General features: G+C 44.3%; 1 protein-coding gene across 41 annotated transcripts in view; it reads left to right on the plus strand.

Moving 5' to 3' along the window:
- Window positions 1–12,795, plus strand: part of RGS6 (regulator of G protein signaling 6) — a 529,145-nt gene that overhangs the window by 468,899 nt on the left and 47,451 nt on the right. For all 41 annotated transcript variants that reach the window (XR_011532871.1, XM_070593510.1, XM_070593542.1 and 38 more), the window contains one exon: window positions 9,577–9,702. Coding sequence is in view for 40 of the 41 variants with exons in the window: in XM_070593510.1 (XP_070449611.1) it covers window positions 9,577–9,702 (126 nt within the window). In the remaining variant the exon portion in view is untranslated. The remainder of the gene's footprint in view (window positions 1–9,576; window positions 9,703–12,795) is intronic.

Consider the following 12,795-nt stretch of genomic DNA (forward strand, 5'->3'; position numbering starts at 1 on the left):
ACCTCCCAGCCAAGTTCTGCTTACTCCTGGTTTCTACCTCCTTATAGCTTTGGTTTGTACCTGGATTCTTTGGGGCTTCCCTCTGACCTCTCTCTGCCCCTTTGGATGTAGTGATAACTGGGAGAGTGCCTCACATTTCTAAGTTCTGATTGCTGGAGGGAAAGAATCTGTTGGCCGATTTGTTATTTTCATGTTAGACAGCAGCAACAGCAATAACTAGCACTGACTCATTGTTGGCCACAAGTGTCTTACATGGAATCCCCAAAACAGGGAAACAAAATTATTCTCACCATTGAACAGATGTGGAAACTGAGGCACAGAGAACTTGCTCAAGGTCACACAGTGAGTAGGTGACAGAGTCAGGGTTAGAACCCAGGCAGAGGGCTCCTGAGCCCTGGTTTTCATTGCTCTGCTTTTCTGGAGTGACTGGCAATGAGAATTCCATCCAATAGCTCGTCACCTGTGAGGGAAGCGCGTGTGTTTATTTAATAGCTGAGGAACCGAAGCCTGGAGGGACCTGGACCACATTCACAATTACAGAGGGAACCGCTCCGACAAGGCTGGTGTGATGTGCCTTTGTACCCTCTGCCCCTTGGCTAGATGACTTTTTACTTCGTTTTTCATTTCTTTATCTCTCTCTCATTTGCTTTCACTCTTGTTCTTTTTCTGGCTTCTTTTCTTGAAATGGAAAAACCTTATAAAAAGTAATAGAAGTCAGACGCTTATTATAAAAAGTTCAAACTATTCATACGTGCGTAACGAAGAAAATTCTCTCTTCCTCCAACCCAAGCTCCCTCCCCAGAAAGAACCTTTGTTTATAGTCTAATGCCGTGGTTCCCAAACTGCACCGGGGCACCCTGGGCGGCGGCAGGGCGCTCACAGGCTTCCACGGGGTAGTCTGAATCTTTGAGAGACACACAGTGATGTTTGACATTAGCCAGATGCTGCGTGAAGCACTGGCTTAAGGGAGTTCACCATCTTCTTAGATCACGTGACATTCCTTTCCGTGATGTCATATCTTTGCAAATCTGAGTTTTCAGGGCAGTTGCTGTGATAAAAAGCAAATACTGTGCAAAAATCAAGATGTAATAGGAAGTGAGGGTGGAGGGGTCCAATCTGATCCCAAAGTTTGAGAAGACGTGCAGAGCTCAACAGTGTACATTATGGTTATTTAAGAATGAACTAGGGGCTGACCCCGTGGCTGAGTGGTTAAGTTCGCGCGCTCTGCTGCAGGCATCCCAGTGTTTCGTTGGTTCGAATCCTGGGCGCGGACATGGCACTGCTCATCAGACCACGCTGAGGCAGCGTCCCACATGCCGCAACTAGAAGAACCCACAACGAAGAATATACAACTATGTACCGGGGGGCTTTGGAGAGAAAAAGGAAATAATAAAAAATCTTAAAAACAAAAAAAAAAAAAAAAAAAAAACTAAACGTTATTTTTTCTTTCAATTCATATGTATTTCAAATAGCTACTATGTTTTAGGACATAAATACATATTAAGTCCTTCAGACCTGACTTTAGTAAACAAAGCTGTTTGGTATTTTTTTGCTCCAGGGGCACTGTGAAAAACTTACCGAGACACTTAGGATTCCGTGAACTCAGAAAGTTTGGGAACCTTTGATTTAGTGTCAATCCCTTTAGATTTGTGTGCGTATACAATAGCATATTCATAGAGGGTTCATTATATATATAGGTTCTTTATGTACACATTGTCCCATAATTTTTAATTAACAATATATCATGGTACTCCTTCCATGTAAACACGTTAGATCCACCTTCTCCTTTTTAATAGCTACATAGCGTCCCCTTGCATGAGTGTAGTATAATTTATTTAACCAATCCCAAATCATAAATATTTAGGTTATGTCTTCTTTTTTTTTTTTTGCTAATATAAACAATGATGCAAGGAACATCTGTATACACAAGTCCAATTATTTCTTTAGGATAAATTTCCAGGGGTGGAATCACTAGGAAATGTAGGCGTATTTTAATTTTGGTTCATGTGGCCAGATTCCTCTTGAGCAAAACTATAACAATGTTTTTTCATTCCTGCAGCTTAAAGGTGCCATTACCCGACATGCTCACCAACCCAAGCATTATCAATCTTTTTATTCTTTACAAATCTGATAGATTAAAATAAAAATGTCATTTTACTTTTCATTTCTGTGCTAATATACTTGAGAACCTTTTCTCGTGATTATTAGGTATTCATTTTTCTTTTGTGACTTGACTGTTTTTGTGTTCTTTGCCATTTTTTCTAATGGTGTGTTTAGGATACAAACAATCCTAACTCTGTGGGATATAAAACAGTCACATTTACATGGATCACAGATTTTATCTTTTTCCAGATATTTTCTGTTTTCTGAATCTCATTCTTTCTTCTTGTTTCTTTTACTCTCCCTTGACTTTTGCTTTATTAATCAAATTTTGTATTAGCTTTTGTTACTCTAGTTTCTAGTCGTCATATTTACTTTTAAATGTTTTAATTTAAAATGTTACTATTTCATGCAAATAATAATGAAGTATGTAAAATAAAAAGTAGAAGTCTAGTGGCCAGCCCCATGGCCAAGTGGTTGAGTTTGCATGCTCCACTTTGGCAGCTGGGGGTTCGCCAGTTCAGATCCTGGGCACAAATATACACACCGTTCATCAAGCCATGCTGTGGCGGCATCCCACATAGAAGAACTAGAATGACCCACAGCTAGGATAGACAACTATGTACTGGGGCTTTGGGGAGAGAAAAAAAAGAGGAAGAATGGCAACAGATGTTAGCTCAGGGCCAATCTTCCTCACCAAAAAGCATACTTCAAAAAAATAAAAATAAAAAGCAGAAGTTTCCCTTTACCTTCTTTAAATTCCATTCTTCCCCACAGCTATTTTAACCTGATATATTTTAAACTAATATTTTGAGACTTAAATTTCTCTGTCAATATTAAAAGAAAAATAGTATGTAGATGTGTATCTTTTTTCTACTATTTTTGACATGTCCTAGGCAGTCCCTTTAATCTGATCTTTCTTTAACTCAGGGTCTTTTCTTTCCTTTCTTTTGTAAATTACTGCTACTCTTTTTTCCATTCCATCCTGTCTTCTCAGGAAATCCTTTTGTAGGAATTCCAGTCATCTGGGATGTAGCAGCCATATGTCTTACCTTTTTTCTATTGTAATTTCCATGTCTTAGTCTTTGTATTTCGTATTTAAGGATGGAATTCCTTAAATTACTCTCCAGAGTCACAGTTTGGTTTTCAGTGGTATTCATTGTGCAATTTCATACTTTAACTAACGAGTTTTTCTTTTCCTCCTGAGTGTTGGGAGGGGTGGCTGACAATCATGCTTTTCGTTTCCAAGAATTCTTAATAGTTCTTGGTCTGCTTTTTCTTATAACCTGCTCTGTCCTATTGATGTTTACCTTCTTGCGTCCCCCTGAGGGTGGGATACAGATTTTTTTCTTTCATATTTCCCTCTATTTCTGCCACTTAGTCTGTTTCACAGGGGGTCATTGATCAGAGAACCGTTGTTTCTGGTGATTGTTTCATCACCCTAGTCACTGTCAGAGCACATCAGTCTTTTCATATACCCGGCAATTTGGGGGACTGCTGGCTTTTGTAGATGAAAGTTTTGGCTTTCAGCCCTGGCCATGCATTAGAACCACCTGGAGAGTTTATTTTTAAAAAATACCAATGCCCAGTCTCCTCCCCAGGCCAATTAAATCAGAATTTCTGGCAGTGGGCATGGGTTTTTGTTTTTTAAATTTCTCCAAGTGATTCTAATGTGCAGCCCTGGTCCAGATGGACTATATCATAGCTGGTGACGGCTCCCTCAGCGGTTTTGTGAGTCAGTGGCTCTCAAACCACAGGATGCATCAAAATCACCTGGGGAGCTCTTAAAAATCCAGGTGCCCTTGGGCGGTCCTGGGTTTTAGCCAGCATTCTAGGTGATTCTGAGGCACAGCACAAGTTTGAAAGGTCCTGGTATAGTTCACAGAGTACCCCCTCCCTGCTCCAACCTGGACAGGTTTTTCTCTGAGCGGTTCACATGGCTATAGGGCTTGACCTGAGTGTTAATGGGAGGACACAAGTCAATGGGCGGAGTTCCCCTCTGGGTCCTGGGTTTGTGATCCAAGAACAGACTGAGAGACTGGGTCCTCTCTCAGAGAAGGACAGGTGGCTATGGGGGTCCGTGGGTGGTAGAGCCCCACCTTCCCTTAGCATGACATCCTGCAGCTGGGTGGTCTGCTCCGTGTTTCAGGCCATTTTGGGGTTTTCAGAGTTCTTTGTTTTCCTCTCCATGGTACTCCGCAATAAGTCCACTCTTCTCCCTTCTGCTGAGGAATCTTAGGGGAACCCAGTTAGATCTGCAAAAGCCAAGAAGTAGGGGGAAAGCTGAGTGTCTTTAAAAGTCTGCTGCTTTTCCCAGACACTCCTCCCCTCTATATTTGCTGCTCCACCCCGAGGTTACAGAGGCACTGCCCTCTGGTTTGATTGCCCATATTAGAAGCTGGCCAGAAAACACCCCCCTTTAGTTAGGAGACCTTTCTGCCGCGTGGAGCCTGTGTTCTGTACCTCTGACATTCTTCATGTGCCCCCTGTCCAATGCCTCTACTTCCCATCCTGCTGCTCAGGTCTTGGGGTTTCCCCAGGCTTCTGTGGGGGACACCCAGCTACTTTCTTCTCAGATGGCCCCACTGGAATCATAGGTGGCTCTTGATGAGCTTTTTCACCAGTGTAGTCCACCTGCTTCATACCTTCCTGAAATTCCTCAAAGTTTGTCTTCTGCTGATAGGAAATTTCTTTGCCTCTATAGACTATGAGGTCTTTTTTCATATTTCACTGAACTCCAGGCACTTGCCTGTTCCCTCTTCCCCAGGTCCTCAGATGGCTGGCTTCCCTTCTCATTCAAGTCTCACTCTGTGCTGGTGTCCCTTCTCAGAAAGGTCTCTGTGACCATTCAATCTATAGAGGCCACCCCATCCATCCAATCATTCCAGATCACATCCTCTTCCTGGTTCTCTCCCTAAAGAGGACTTAAAATTGTTTTATCCCCTAGACCTGTCTCTGGCACACAGGATACACTCAAAAAGTATAGGTTGGATGAAGGATGGATGGACAAGTGACTATTTCTTTGGTCATTTCCTGGGTATTTGGAAAAGGAGGAGCGGTAAGTGCAGGAGTTTAATTCACCTTGATGACACTGGGATTTCATTCTGGAAATGCAGCAAAGAAGCATGTGATCAGTTTGGAAAATGATGGTCACCTGGCCTGTTGGTTTGTGACAGCCTATCAGCACCTTGTCCCCAAGGGGGTGCTACCTGCCACTCCAACCAGTGCTCCGGTGCCGCTCTCACTGTTCTTTCTTCTGCTCTGATCGTAACGCTTAACCTACGGCTTTCTGTCCTTCTTCAAGCAGAATCAAGTTATTTATTACAAGTGAAAATGAAGAGAAGCAGTGAGGCCCCATTTTTCCTCCCAGTAGGACAGTCCCACCCACTCAGATGCTGGCAGTGGTTAGGAACCTGCCTTTGAAGATGCACGGAGTCTGGGATCAGTGCCAACATCCTGCTTCAGCCTAGGGATGGTTCTTGTCCGTGAAACAAAGGCTGAAAATGACCAATAAAATCTTTAAAAGCCATTTTTTCTCAGTTTCAGTTTAATTCGACACATACCTACTGAGAACCTACTATGTGCTGTGTTCTGAGCAGGGTGGTCTCTCCTGATACAAATGTAGCGAGGTGAATTGGACGTGCCGTCTTACCACCCAGCCCAGGATGCCTTCTTGTTTGGCAAAGGATGTTGAGAAGTCACTTGGGGCACAGAGTCAGGCCCTGAGGGCAGAGGTGTTGGCAGAGACTCAAACAAATGGCGAGGGTCGTGCTGTGCCGCGTGAGAAAGTGAGAAGAATGTACTTTTTGTTCCTGAGAGGGAGACAGTGAGAAGCCAGGGAGGTGAGGGAGCAGGGTGATGAGAGAAACCAGGCTCCTGTGCAGGGCCAGGAGAATCCCCAGTGCTGAGGTCTCTCAGGACTTTTAAAAACCAGGAATGTCAAGTATGGGATTTTTAAATCGTCTGCTGCTGGGTGGTGCAATATGTACCCCCTTCTCAAGACCCTCGAATTTCGGTAAAGGCTTCTGCCCTCTCAAACACTTCATGTGAAGGAGGTTTGGGGTGGAGAGGGGCGAAGACGTGTGGAAGAGTAGAAGCAGCATGAGAGAAAGCAGGACTCCTCTGGGAACTCACGCTAGTCTGAGGGGGGCTTTGATTTCTGCTGGGCATGGGCAAAGGGGTCCAGGTAGAGTCGTTACAATGTCCTGGGTGGAGGGCCTCACAGACATCACCTGGATTCTACAAAGATGGACGTATGTCTCTGCCGCATGGAGGTTACAGTCAGCCCAGGGAAAGATGGCGACAGGGTTTAACAGAATATTTGGCAAGACGATGCAGGAGGTAGCATACGTAATAGAAAATTGTGCTTTAATCCTTTCTCCTTCTCAGACAAACTATTAGATCTAGACATCCAAGAATGAAAAAGTATATTTGCAGAGGGCAAGAAAAGGCAGCCCTTTTAAGGGATGAGCAAACTATGCCTCAAGTCTATCTAAAGGAAATTCTGAGAAGTAAAGTTTTGTTAAAGAAAAGAGTGATAGCCAGGATTCATCATTGAGGAAAAATCAGATGAAAGTTGCCAGGTCACAGCTGAAGAGAATTCTGTGGTCTAAACACCATCGGGAGAGTGGGTCAGGGAAGTCTGTGGGAAGTACTCCTGCAGTGCCACCAACCAGATAGTGGGTATGACTGAAACCCGGCACTGCCAGCAGAATTGTGGTTCCCAATTTCCTCTCTCCGTGTGATTTAGGTTTAACTTTCTCTCTCTACTGGGCATCAGGCACATAAGCAAGGAACCTGGCTCATCCATCTTGGCCATAGGCATCTACTCCCAGGTAGGCTGACCTGCTGAGAGGCAGAAACTGTCCATGAGCTGCCTGTGCCCAACAAGTTTAATAGAACTGTTAATCCAGGATATTTGTCAAGCTCCTTCCCTGTGGTAGTCCATCTCAAAATATGGCCCCTTCAGTGCCTTCCCTCTTTGTATGCATGGACCACTTCTTATATCAAGCAGAGACAGCTCCTTTCCTTTTCAGAGTGTGGCAGAAGTAACATTCTGAGAACAGGTCATAAAGCAGTTCTGTGCCTTCTACCTCAGTCATTTAAAACATTTGCTCCTGAGACATTCCTTCGTGGAACCGTTGGCCATGCTGTGAGAGGCCCAAGCCATTGAGGAGGCTGTGAGGTCACAACCTCAGCTGAGCTCCTGGCCAACAATCAGCATCAACTAGCGTGTAATGAGCCATCTTGGATGTCTGGCCCAGTCGAGCCTTCAGATGACCCCACCTTCAGCTGCCATCCAACTACAACTACTTGAGAGACCCCACATGAGAATCACCCAGCTGAGTCCAGTCAACTTAGAGGATGGTGACAGAGAATAATAAATCGCTGTTTTAAGCCACTGATTTTGGGGATGGTTTGTTACACAGCAATACATACCTGCGTCGCTCCCCATTGGAGTGTTCAGGACCTTGAGGTTGTTCTTGGGACATCAAATAAAATTGCAACTGTTCCTTCAATAGCCTCAGCCCTAAAATGGGATCACTGGATATTATCTCTTTAAAGAACTGCCCTTCATTTTATAATTTTGCTAATAACTCAAAAGTCTTTTGAAGATAGCTTACATCTTTCCCCAAATCTTAGTTTGGACATCAAATGAAGGAAATGGAAGGCAATGTAGTGGAATGGATGTGGCTTCTTGTCTTGTAAAAGGCCCAGCCTGGAACTTTGGAAGAGATCTTTCATGGAGTTTGCCGTGTTTGACCCGATGAGCTTGGTCTTTCACCCTGACCCTATTGGGCTAAGCCTAGAGATGCAGGGTTGTGCACAAGAGCCTCCTGAACCCCAAGCACGTCATCTCGGACTCAGAAGATCCTGCTGCTGTTGATTACGTGTAGCAGTGCACAAACAGAAGGGTTGGTTCGAATCACTAAAGTCCAGAGCTACGCTTTCCAATACAGTAGCCACTAATCACATGTGGCTGCTTAAATTTAAACTTTAGTTATTTAAAATGAAATAAAATTTAAAATTCAGTTCCTCAGTCACACCAGCCACATTCCAAGTGCTCAATAGCCTCAAGTGGCCAGTGGCTACCATATTGGAGAGCACAGTTAGAGAATACTTCCATCCTTGCAGAAAGTTCTGTTGGGCAGCATTGACCTAGAGCTATTTGTTTTTCCAAACCTTTTAACACACATGCTCTCTTCCCCGTTTTACTAAGTGTAATTTTCTGAGAGAAATATTGAGAATATGTCAACCCATAATAAGAGGAAACATAATTTTATTCACCTAATGTCTGTTAGAGAGAATGAAGTATGTGTCTTTTTTTAGAAAGAGGGAAAACAAGTATTGCTAGACCAAGGCTTCTCGTAGTTTAATGTGCACTTAAATCACCAAGGATCTTGTTAAGCTGTGGGTTCTGATTCCACCTGTCTGAGGTGGGGCCTGAGAGCCACGGCTGGTCCCTAGACCACCCCTTGAGTGGGAGATTACAGCACGTGGCTTGTGAACTAGGATGCTATTGCTGCTTGAAGGGTCTGCGGAATAAATACAGCAAGTGATCTGTAAGTGGAAAGACAGAAGCTGAAGGAAATATTCTCACCTTCCAACACCAAAAGACTAAGACCAACGCCCCTGCTTTGGTCTAAGGAGAGTCACGTGGATAGGAGGCAGCAGAGTTGAGGCCTGCACTCTGGAGCCACGCTGTCCGGACTTGAGTCTTGACCCATCACTCCCTAGTGTGTCCCTGGGCATATTATCGCTAGGCCTCAGTTTCCCTATCTGTAAAATGGAAACAATACTGCATTTTTCACAGGGTGGATGTGAGGACTCAGAGAGTTAACAGATGTAAAATGCCGGGAGTGATGCCTAGAACATCGTAAACACTGTGCAGGTGGTTGTTAAATCGTTAAATGAATGCAACATACTGCTAAACAAGTGAATAGAGTTTATCTTGGATGAGTTGATTCATTTCTGACCAGTTGTATGTCGCTGGGATCCAAACAGGACTCTGATTCTTCCCTGTGGGCTGAGGAAGGGGTGGGGACAGTGGTGGGGACAATGTCTTTAATGAAAGTTTGGATTCACAAGGCATCCTTAGTCATTTTTAAAAAGCTGAAAAAATGATGGAGTCAAGAGTTGACCCTGTAACTGACGAGAATGGCCCAGGCAAGCCAAATCAGTGGGGTGGTTGTATTTCCTGTGGACAGCAGGCCCTGGGCGGGCATCCTGGCAGCCCTCACCTAAATGGTGCCCTTTTCAAATGCCTTCTTTAAACAGACTTTTTACTGTTGGCTAGTGTTGGTGTATAAAAGTCTGCATTTGGAGTTTGTGCAGGTTTTATGGAACCTGTCACTTCAATATGAGACATTTCTCTTTGGCGTGAGGCAGCAAAATAGATTTGAGTTGTTGAAGAGACTACAACACAGGTTTTTGCCTGGTATTGATCATTTTTTAAACCTTTGTTCCCCCCACAAGCAAAGAGCCCAGCCAGCAACGGGTAAAGAGATGGGGCTTCTCTTTCGACGAGATATTGAAGGACCAGGTGGGGAGGGACCAGTTTCTACGATTCCTGGAGTCCGAATTCAGTTCCGAAAACCTCAGGTAAATCTCTGAAAGGTGTGAGCTGTGTGCAGGGTGTGTATGAAGACATTTGCATAATCAGTCTCTCTTTCTGCCTCCCTTCCTCAATAAAATGTTATGGTTCCAATTCAAGTTGTAGCTGATCTGGCTAAGGTCGAAATGGAGAAAGACAAACTTTAGATGCAGCTTTGCTGTTGCTATATCAGCACCTGCCAGCACCAGCATTTTTTGTTCTTTCAGTCCAGCTGCTGTTTGTTCAAGTCATTGGAAACCTGTCTTCAGTAATGAGTATATGGTCAAATGGATTTGATGACACCACCCATTAGCTAAACCATGGTGGACCCATGGAGCTTCAGAGTGGAAACGCAGCTCAGAGACCCTCTCTTTCAAAACTTCCCAGCCTGGGGTCCTGAACACTTGACAGGCTAAATGGAAGAAAGAGAGGTCCATGGGCTCATTTCAGAATGTCAAAAAGTAGAAGTAAATATCATTCAATAACTGGAGACACAGCTGTAAAAGCTAGTTAAAACATGTTTTTCCCTTTAGAAGGAATTCTCTCGACTCCATGCAGTAATTACTCTGGTCGTCTGATGCCAATGAAACATCTGATTGTTTCTATTGGTCTATGACTAATAAGGATGAAGGAAAATGTATTAATGTGTTAATACTGTTTAGACAGAGAAAAAAAGAAAACTTTCAAAACATGGGGTCCATTGTGAGAGGAGGGAAAGGGAGTGCATTACTAAAGAAAGGGTCATTGGTCATGAAAAATTTGGGAACTTGTGATTTATTCAGGCTTTCATCACATTAGATGTAGAAACAGAAACCTACAGAAAACATGACTTATCTGAGACCCCTTCGTGATCTTAGCAAACTGGTGACTTCTCAATGGGTAAGATGGAAATCCCAGTGTTTTTTCTTGGCTCCAGGTTCTCTTTTATATACTAGGTTGATTCTCATCTTCCAATGGGATTTTGCTTTCAAAAAGAGTAGCTTCATTAATTTTTTAAAAACGTTTTTTAACTTTAAAAAGTCAGAGCATATACTGTGGGCAAAGAACTGTTCAATCCAGTGTTAATGTGCAAAATTCATGTTATTTATTTGGAGTTCAAGACCATATCAGTCTCATTCATCAGTCAAATAACATTTATTATACACCTATGCTGTATCAAGCCCAGCAAGAGTCTGCTGAGGGATGCAAGAAAGTCAAGATGCATGATCTTACCTGCAGCGGCCTTGTAGGTCCTTGAAGAAAAAACACAAGAAACTATTAAGTCATTAAATGAATATAAATGAGTGTAAACTCTAAGAACCATTTTGAAATTGTTCTAAAAAGGGAGGGATGAATGTAAGCCAGAGCAGGCAAATCATAAGCTGGACTTTGAAGAATACACAAGATACTGATAGACAAGAAGAAGGGGGGAGAGTATTCTAAGCTGGAAAACCCTATGAGCAAAGATGTGGCAGTGGGACTCGCCCACCCCATAAAGTCCTGGGAGGACGTGTAGATGCCAAGTAGCTGTGTGTATCCATGCCTTTCCAGGCAGATTTACAACAGTAAACCACAAGAAATTGAATATCTGATTTCGGGTTGTGACACCAGAGTTCTTTCCTTATGCTGAGGCGTTATTCTAAACACATCTCAGAGCTTCACTTCAATTCCTAGTCAAGCATTTGTAACATCAGGTTTGATTTCTAAAGCTCTTCATCAGGGTGGTGCTCAGACTAGCCTCCCGGGCTGTGCCTGGAGGTGGGTCCTTCTCGGGAAGCAGACCCCTCTGTGGCTGGCATCATGCACTCAGGCAGCCTCTCTGTGTGGCCAGTTCAGCCCAAGGTCCCACCTCCAGGTTGGTCCCCATGAGCCACCCCTGGGAGTCCTCATCCCTGTCCCCCATGGGTCCCCAAGATGGAGTGATACGGAGCCCCCTTTACCTGATATTTCTTAGCCCATGAGTGGTCTTATGACCCTCTGCCACCTACATTGTTACAGAAACTTTGAAGAATGACCATAGAGCCCTGGTCATTGCGAGGGTCCCAGGAACCGGAGCATCTGCTAGCTGGGCACTGCCTTGCCCAGTCTGAGTGTAGGCTAGTTTCACTAAATATGCATTACGTATAAGGCCGGAAGTGCATGGAGGAGTGTGTCCCTGGCAGGTGTTCAGCACCTCATCCTGCCATTACCTCTTGTGCCTCTGCCAGCTCCTTCGTCCCGTGGCAGGAAGGCCATATTCAATCTGTGGTGAAAGAGTGTGTGTGACTGTGCTGGTGACTAATCTACACCCCCAGCGTGAATGCATAAATCCAGACTTAAAGAGGGTCCCCTCTGATCCATAACAGGAGGGAGGATAAAGAGAATAGAGCAGCTGGAGATAAAAAGTATAGCCCAAGAGCTTTTAAAATCCTCTCTGGAGGCCCAAATTCCACTTTTATGATATTTGGCATAATTGGATATGTGGGGGAAGCTCGGTTTTAAATCACACAATTTTAGGATTCTCGGTCACTCATTCCGGGTCCTTTCTCCCCCTTCCCTTTGTATTCATTCGTTCAGCCATGGATATTGGTTTAGCACCTTCCCTGACCCAGGTCCCGAGGTCTCAGAGCTGACCACGTTTTACCCCGTGTCCAGGGCAGCCACGTGCGGCCCTGCAAATGCACCTCCATTGTGGTCCATGGGAATGGCGCGCCCTGGAGCTGTGCAATGGGGCACAACTTGAGGATCCTGTCAACCCATTGTGTTGGCCATGCTGGGGTCATCCCTTCTCCCCAGGATTGGTCAAGAGCCAGGCAACTGGCTTTGGAGGATGGGAGGAAAAGAGAAGGAGAGACTGAGCAGAACTCAACTGGCTACATTGCAAAGGCCTCTCCACTTCCATCTTCCTGTCCTGCCTTGCATCTCTCCAAGGAAAGGGATGCTAGGATCACAACATTTTTTGCACAGCACATGGAAAAATTTTGCCAGTTAAGTAGACAAGTGGTGGAATTTATACCAGAGCTTCAGAAGGCAGAACAGAGGAGCCCCAAAGAGCATAGGTATTGCCCTCACAACAGCAAAGCCTCACCCTGGATCCTTGAAGGAAAAAGGTCTGTGATGATATAGTCCAAGTTGAAGTCCTT

This window comes from Equus przewalskii, chromosome 25, assembly GCF_037783145.1.
Source record: "Equus przewalskii isolate Varuska chromosome 25, EquPr2, whole genome shotgun sequence".
In the NCBI taxonomy this organism is placed as follows: domain Eukaryota; kingdom Metazoa; phylum Chordata; class Mammalia; order Perissodactyla; family Equidae; genus Equus; species Equus przewalskii.